Source organism: Trypanosoma brucei, chromosome 4 (genome assembly GCF_000210295.1).
Source record: "Trypanosoma brucei gambiense DAL972 chromosome 4, complete sequence".
In the NCBI taxonomy this organism is placed as follows: domain Eukaryota; phylum Euglenozoa; class Kinetoplastea; order Trypanosomatida; family Trypanosomatidae; genus Trypanosoma; species Trypanosoma brucei.
Window position 1 is genome coordinate 492,074 of NC_026737.1, and position 8,705 is coordinate 500,778.

At 44.4% G+C, this 8,705-nt stretch overlaps 2 protein-coding genes across 2 annotated transcripts; both read right to left on the reverse strand.

Annotated features, from left to right (window-relative positions):
- Nucleotides 1-337: 337 nt before the first annotated feature.
- TbgDal_IV2020 (antigenic protein, putative) lies at nucleotides 338-3,184 on the reverse strand (the record flags this gene model as incomplete). The annotated part of the gene is made up of 1 exon (XM_011774483.1): nucleotides 338-3,184. One exon carries the CDS (start codon nucleotides 3,182-3,184, stop codon nucleotides 338-340), a length of 2,847 nt encoding a protein of 948 aa, XP_011772785.1.
- Nucleotides 3,185-5,168: 1,984 nt separating this feature from the next.
- Nucleotides 5,169-7,889, reverse strand: TbgDal_IV2030 (hypothetical protein, conserved; the record flags this gene model as incomplete). The annotated part of the gene is made up of 1 exon (XM_011774484.1): nucleotides 5,169-7,889. The coding sequence occupies one exon, from the start codon at nucleotides 7,887-7,889 to the stop codon at nucleotides 5,169-5,171; it is 2,721 nt and encodes a 906-aa protein (XP_011772786.1).
- Between the last annotated feature and the right edge of the window lie 816 nt (nucleotides 7,890-8,705).

Genomic DNA, 8,705 nt, shown 5'->3' on the forward strand with positions numbered 1-8,705 from the left:
TCTTTATACGTTCATCAAAGCCCTCATGAATGGAGTTCATTATTATATCTCGGTTGTGCGGCGGAGATTTTCATATGTTCATTCACAGCTCTCAGTGAATCAAGTTCTTCCTCCATGTTGGGTCGAAGTGCCGCGTGCTTTTTCCTCTTTTTTAATGCCCGTAAATACTCGAGTTGAGCTTCCACTTCGGCATTCAGTTGCTGAAGTATTTTGTACTCTTCAGTGTATTTTCTTTTTTCTGCTATATCGCGTTCATCGTCAATAATCTTCTCTTTTGTGTTTTTTTCCTGTTTTTTCAGTATACGATGCGTAGGTTGATCTTTTTCGGCACTTATGTTTACATGCTGCAGAGTTTCACACTGTTCTTTGAAAGCTCGTAACAACTTAAGCTCATTCCCCATATCCTCATTTGTCCGTCTTGCTGCTTTAAGTTCCTTTGAACGACCCACAGTGGTTGGTTGCCAACTCCAATATCAGCACTGGTACGTTGCAGAGCTTCATACTGTTCATTCAAAGCTCGCAATGAATGAAGTTCATCTTCCATGGCAGCATTAGTACGTTGCAGAGCTTCATACTGTTCATTCAAAGCTCTCAATGAATCAAGTTCATTCTCCATGGCAGCATTAGTACGTTGCAGAGCTTCATACTGTTCATTCAAAGCTCTCAATGAATCAAGTTCATCCTCCATGGCAGCATTAGTACGTTGCAGAGCTTCATACTGTTCATTCAAAGCTCGCAATGAATCAAGTTCATCTTTTATAGCAACATTGGTACGTTGCAGAGCTTCATACTGTTCATTCAAAGCTCGCAATGAACCAAGTTCTTCCTCCATAGCAACATTGGTACGTTGCAGAGCTTCATACTGTTCGTTCAAATCTCGCAATGAATCAAGTTCATCCTCCATGGCAGCATTAGTACGTTGCGCGGTATCTTTGTTGACTGTGCTTTCATTGGAAATTATACGCTGTTGTTGTTGCTGAGACTGGCTCTCTACGTCAGCGGCAAACTCTGTACAACATTGAGTTGGGTTTGACTCCTTCGTTTTTTTTATTTTTGGGGATGGCTGTTGTTTTTTGCTTCTTTTATGTGGTGTTTGGTCGGCTTTATACTTTGTTAACTTGAGGTGCTCTCGGGCCTCCTTACTGTCCGTTTGTGTTTTGCGTACTTTATGTGTTTTATCCTTTTCCTCTCTGCTTATTTTTGTTGCTACTTCTTTTTTACTCTTTTTGTGATCAACTGCCGTTCGTGCGGTAAGCTTTTTTGTAGTGCGTGCCCCTTCTTCTCTATCGCTTGTGACTGAATCGCTGCTAATGTTTGCTGCTGATGGCAACCTCTTTAGTATTTCTCCCCCCTCGTTTGTGTATGTCTTGTCTTCATTTTCTTTGGGGAGGTGTGTGTCACTCTGGGAACGAGGGGAATCTGTGTGCTCTTGTGCTTCTGAAGAAATTATAGCTGTCCCCTTCCCTTTCTTCTTCGCTGCAGTTGCTTTGGTGGATGTCTCGGATAAACGTGACTGCTTACCGGTATCGTGATCCCCAGTAGCGTCGACAACCGTATTAGCTGCTGCCGTATGTGTGTCTTTTGTATTTGTTACCCGACTGTGCGCTGACCGAGCCGCGTCGCTTTGCGAAAACGCGCACATCCCCTTGTCATCCTTTTCCTCATCAGCCGTAACAATCAGGGGGCCGTGCCGACCTGTGTGAATCGCTGCATTGGTGGACTTTCTTTCCTGATCGGGAACCATCCCGTGTCGGTCGTCCAATCCCTCCGCCATACTGTTTCTCTCCTCCAGGAACCGTTGGAGTTCGATTGTATGCTTGAAGCTCCCTTCAGAACAAGGAAGTTGGTTATGTTGCGTGGAAACATCCTCTCCTTGTGTAGCGACCAATAAACCTCCTTCATCGATAGCGTTTTGCAGCTTCTTTATTATTCCCTCCAACATATCATTGGTCCTTTGAAGCTCCTCAAGGGAATGGATCAACTCGCCCTGTCGCCTTGCAGACTCTTCCTCCGCCTTCTGAGCCTCTTCCAACTGGCCTCGGAGGACTTTGTTCTCTCTCTCACAAATAGCCAACTGTTGCAGAAGCGTTCTGTTTTCACTCCGAATGTTCTCCATTTCTGTTCGAAGTGCAGCCGCATCCTTCTCCATAACCTTTATTCGTTCGTCCTCGTCGACACTGTGCTGACCGCGTTCTAACGAAGCGTCACTGCACGCTCCCACAACATCCGGGTTACTAGAAGACAAGCCCACCTTGTTTTTGGAATTCACATACTTGAGGCTGTCGGATTGCAACGTGATGTACCTCCACAGCTCTGACCGGTGAATTGTCGCTATTTTGGGGATGCTGCCTTCTATCAACGCTGTCGGGATGATAGAAGATCGAAGAATGGTTTTCTCTGGCATCGGTAGGTCATCGAGGGCGTTCCCCCCTTCAACCGCCGCAAGACGATCCTGAATATCCCTGATAGCAAGGACAATACGTTCCAGATGTTCTTGGGAAGATGCAGCTAGCGTAGTGGCTGCCACATGGTTATGATTCACGTAGTTTAGCTGAGCCTTCACCCATTGATGGAGTGGCCCCGCAGCACGTGACGCCACCGAAGCATCGTCGTCGCTGATATCGTTGCTCCTGCAGCGCTTGATGATCTCGTTCCGGCGCTCGGGAGGCAGCTTTGAAGGGTCAAAACTGAGAACACGTGCTATAAAGCCCGGTTGCCTGAGTTGTGCGCGCAGCTCAGCCCAAGTAGAGGTGGGTAAAGTGATACCCAATATAATGAGAATGTCATCCAATATTTTCCTTACAATGGGCGGTGGTGACACATATGACTGAAGCTCTCGGAAGCAAGCACCTTCGATTCCTTCAACCATGGTGTTAGCACGCTCAACTTGGATTCTCAACGATGCGATACGCTCCTCCTCAACGGCTGCTCTTCCATTCCGTAGTTGTTGGCGTAGTGCAAGCAGTTGCTCTTTATATGCGGTTGCCCTCTCATCCACGTCTTGTGAAGGGCCATTGTTTGCTACGGAAACACGAGCCACATAATCGGAAAGAAATGTTACATACCCCTTCTCGTAACACCAAGAATCGTCTCTCAGCGTATCAAACGCAACTAAGTCACCGACAGAGACGACATCAGATTTCACTTGAGATAATACTGATTCATCAAACTCCAAGATCTCCATCGCAAAAAGTATGCGGCACTTTATCAGAAAAAAAATGTTTATTTTAGCGGAGATCTCAGTACACCCCGCACCTGGTTCCGGTTGTGCTCTGCCCTATTTTAATTTACTATGGCCCTTTTTCTCTTATTGTCACCCTCTAAATCATACAACGTGTCTGGCCGTTCTCACTCCCAACGCCTTATTTTCACCCTTACAGGAGCCTCCTCCGCCTCGACTTTTTCCTTTCTCCCTTGTGTCCTTCCCGCAACTCTTCCGGCAACCTAATGTTTTGGCTACCTGTGGACAAGAGTTCTCGAATGCCGAGTATATTTGACACACAAACTACAATCTCCAATGGTTATGCGTAAATATTGTCACAGTATACCTTAGCTCTTAAAATAAAAATCAAAGAAGATGGCAAGCGAACGTGAAGCGTTAAACAGCAACGTGATGCATCCATACCGAATATGCCAAGTTTTGTGCCAACAGCGCGGGTGATCCCACCACTGCAACTGACTCCACGGTCAAGGGTGGTGCAAATAAATCAACTCAAAAGCCAACAAAGGGGTCAGTGAGGGTAAAGACAAGATATCTTTTCGTCCCAACACAAAATTAGACGTTAAATACCGGCCTCTTGGGAGTCATTTACAGGAAATAACGACTGTTAAGCAGTAATGACACAGTGCAGTCCATATTTTCAGTCCCAAGAAATAATCACATAACTCATTTGAGCACGCACCCCCGTAACACCTAATTTTAAGTGAGCAGACCATCCATAACTAGTTAGTAGTAGCGCCCATATTATCCAATGGTAGTCGAGACAGGGTTGGAGGAGGGCGTCGCAAGACGAGGGAAAGCAGTTTAAAAAACGACATGTCATCCATGGTGACGAAGCAATCCCTCAACCCATCAAGCAATACCATGGAGAGCAAGAACAAAAGAAATTTCTAGCAGCGGACGAGCCAATAATTTGAGGCTTCGCCTCGTGGCGACAAGTGCCCAAACTGTACATAAAGCACGTGTCCATCATATCTTATTTAAGGAAGCGGCAACACAAACCGCAAACAAAACAAAAGTAAAAACACAGAATATAAATGTACACGAGTTCCCCGGTAGAGTCCGTCGCTTGATTGGAATTCCCGGGTAGTGACGGTTGGGATCCCCAACAAAAGCAGCACACGACTCTCTCATTCGCACTATCTCAACACCGTGCCTGCACCATGGAGCATTATGTCCAAATACTCCACCGTGGCACTAACGCGTCCCGCCACTCATATAAAAACAAATGCAGCTGTGATACGCAGCGGTGACGATTCTCAACAGTACAGATGATGTATCGAGCCGCCGCGTTGTGCTTGAGTGATATTCCACAAGAGCTGTCCGCCCGCACGGATAATGTGGTACAAACGAACAAAAGAGGTAATGTACCTTGCATCTGAAAGAAGATATGGGGGATCACATGTCATCTACACCTTTTTCTTATACAAAACAGAATAGAGTGGAAGAGTACAAAACCAATGGAAAACAATGAAAAATTATCCATCTTTGCACATGGAAATAATAATTCTCAGTCGATTTGGATCGAGGTCCCCATACGTAGGGAAAGCATTGCTGGAAAGTAGTGGAGTTGTCTGGTGAGCCACGACATACATATCGTCAGTTAAACTGAATTTCGAGTAGCACCAATGCCATACTACCGATCTAGGAATTAATGTCCTGTTGCAAAATAAAAATAAAAAATATGCACAAATAAACCTTCTTCTCTCCCTCCCATATATTAAAAGATGGCATAGAAAGATAAATTCGCTCTCCTTTTCGTTCGGTTCGAAGAACTAAGAGATCAAATGATAATTTGAACAAGAACATAAGTAGTCCTAACTCTAAACAATAAACAAATATATATATATATGTACCCTAACCCCTCAAATTCTCTACTTTAAGAACGCATTATATATTAAAGGGTGGGAGCAAAAACTAAGGGGGGTTATCCCTGATTTTCCTTTCTCTAATGGGTATTCATAGCCATTAGAACATCAACGCAGTGGAGACTCTCTGGGCTGTTCATTTCCACCCTTTTTTGTAATTCTTTAAAGCGAATGTTATCTTCTTCTATTTGCGCCAAGGTTGGCGTGGATAGCATACCGAAGTCATCACTTTGTAAGGTGACCTCCACCTCCGCCGCCCGCCTTGCATCCCGTGTTCCTGGATTTTGAGCAACAATCGCGACGCGTTGACGAGGTACACCGCGGTGAAGGGTAGCCATGGTAAAAGCCGCGTCACCGACATGGTGCTCTCGTGAATTCCCCTTGGATTTGTAAAAAACGTGGAGTGTAATAACGTCTTCGTCAGGTTGAGCAAGATAAAAGTAAAAAGTCTCATTAAATCTTATAGCAGAGCTTAATTCCTTGACAGAGGTTTTATACTTTTCCTTCACGGATTTTACCTTTATAACGACGTATCCAGGCTCAATAATCGGACGTCCGTTCTTCATTAAGTCCCTTAACTCAACAATCGTGACTGCGAGGTGGGCTCCGGCTGCAACGGCGTTCTTTTTTTTATCGGCTAGATGGGGAGACGCCGGCGGGTAGGCGAGTTGCTCCATAGATCGTCTCCGGGCACTGCGCCTGGTGCTTCTAGAATTTCTTCTTGATTGGTGGCGTTGACCCTCCTGTCGCTCATCTTTAATAGAAACAAGTTGCTTCCACAGTCCATCATTTGCCTCTCTCAAAGCGAACAGCTGATCATTTAATTCTTGAAGCTTCTTATCCCTCTTTTCTGCGACCTCGGACTGCTCCTTTTGTGCGAGGGCCTCTTCAAGTCTTCTCATTCTACTCTCAATCCCACTCCCCCTCATTGGTTCACCTTGAACAATGCCCAGACCGTCATTGGTCAGATGCCTCTTTAAAACGCTTAAAGATTCCTGAAGCTCATGTATTCTATTCTCCTTACTTTTGTTAGCATGCCGCAAGTCAACGATCTCATTACTAAGGCGATTCTTCTCTGACTGAAGAAGCTGCAAGCTATTTTGTCGCTGTTCCGTCTCTTTGTAAAAGTCTTGCAGTGACATACGCCTCATTTTCCTTTTCGCTTCATCTTCCTCCGACCATGCTGTCTCCAGGGATCGCATAAAATCCTCAGTCGAGTCCAACTTATCTTTCAAAAACTTATCAATGACAGTTGCTTCAGAAACTCCTCTCGTTCGGGGCCTCTGCTCATTTTCCCCATTTCCCAAATCATTGCTATCATGGGCCAACTCCCCCGCGGAATTATTCCTAGAGTTACGTAAAAGCAGACGCTGCTGAAGGGATTCGTTCTGCAAAAGTAGTTTGGCTATTTCCGCCTGATACTCACTCCTACTGGATTCACTCGCAGCCAGTTGCTCCTCATTCGCAGCTTTCAGAGAGGAAATTTGCCTTGTATACTCGAGCAATGAATCACGGAGTTGCTCATTCTCATCTAGAACCGCCTTCATTTCATGTACATCGTAGCACCTGGAGTCTTTTTCTCTGTTGATATTGTATCCTTTCTGCAAGGAAAGCTCCTTCTCTGTGGAAACAAGGGCAATTTCTAGCTCCTTCACACGCACCTCAAGACCGTTGTATTCCTCTTCGGCACGCGAGTTCCGAAGGTGAAGGTGTTCGATTTCCTTATGGAGCTCTTCATTTTCCCTCATAAGTAATTCATTCTTTCTGCTAATGTTACCATTGAGCACTTCGAGTGATTGAATCCGGCTCTCCCTTGAGGCATCACTATCATCAATTTCGCTCACTTTGTCGTCAACATCATCCACTGAGGGGTCGCCCAGGCGCAACTTATTCTTCATGCGGCCTGGTTTCCTCTCTTCCCGGAAGACGGTGACTTCGTGCTTGAAGGAATCCAACTGATGTTGTATTGCCCGGTAAACATCGCCCCCAGTTCCAATATTATTGCCTTGAAGTGTGCTTATCTCGACCCGTAACGCGGCCTCCATTTCCCGCCACTCACGCTCCTTCGCACGATAACGTTCCTCAGCAAGCTGTAGTTTCTCCTCGAGCTCGGCAATATCTTCCTTAAGAAGGGCCTGCTGAAGATGTTGATTGCTTCCACGGGTCTTCACGTCCCAGTTCTCTCTCTGTTGGGCAGTGCCATCGAATCGCTTTACGGACGCAAGCAGCTCTTCATAATCTTGAAGGTTTCGGGATCTTTCGTTTTCCCAAGTCTCTTTTGCAAGAAGCCATTGATGCTGCACTTCATGAAGTTGTTCCTCCAGCTCTGCGTTTCTTTTCTTTAGTAGTGACACTTGCAGGTCATTTTTTTCCTGTTGTTCATTTATATTTTTACATCTTTGGTCAAGGTGGCTTTCACGCTGTTGAGCCTTATTAAGTAACCCCCGAAGCTCATGAACTTCCGAACGCAGAGAACTGTTTTCTTCAATTAGTTTAACTGCTTCGGCTCTAAATGAAGTTCCTGATGTATCAGCAGTTTCCCCAGATTTCAACTTCATGAGTAAAGCGTTATTTTCTTCCTCAAGGACCCTCGCATTTCTGTTCGCAAGAATCAGCTTTCCTTCAACATCGCTCAGTTCCTTTAGCTGTTGTCGTAAGTCCCTGAGGCGAACCTCCTGCTCATACTCGTTGAGCTCCTTGGCGGCAAGTTGTTCCTTCAGACTGGCACAAAGATCACTGAGCTCATCTATTGATTGTCTGTCATCAAAGATAGGCTGCTGACCAAAATCAACCTGCTGCATTGTTAACCTTCTTGAATACTTCCTAATGTATTATTATTAACCTTCCGAAGACACAACAAAAAAAAAACAGGGCAATTTTTTTTTAAAAAAAGGGACTCTTTTTTCGTTCAACACTCCTGAATATAACTTTTTCAATATTTGATAAACAACGGCTTTATCCTTTTTCAAATTAAAACGAATACACATAAATACCACACGCCTACATATGTTAAGACATAAATGAACAGCAGCGGATATGCTTGGGTAAAACGATAAAGACTTTTTACTACTATACAAAAATGAGCAAGCTCATCAAACAAGTCATACCTGAACGCCGATGAGCATTTCTCGGCTGTCAAACCTGTTACAAAAATAAGTTGAGAAGGTATTTAAAAATGAAATAAGCAAAATTTTGGCAGGTAGGACACAAAAATATAAGAGAAAATGCCTCCACACGTACGCGTGCATGCATCCACATCCGCGGAAAATAATAATAAGAACAACGGGGGAAAAAGGTAGCAACACCCATCTATAACTAATAAAAACCAAACAAATACTCTTAAATAGCAAATATTGTAACATCAAACGAAGCGATTACTCAATAAGCAACAATACTTAAACAAATTCGCCAAATAGGTAAGTGCATTTATACTAATGTGACACTACAAAAAGCAAAAAAAATGTACCAAGTTATGCCAAACACCTCTCAATGCGCTAAAAGCACCAAATTCCCACAATGCAAGGAAACAGAGATGATAATAACAAATGCTACATTCAGTACTGTTTTTCGTATCCGCCAGCACAAGGAAGGCTTCACTGACAAAAATAATATACAAA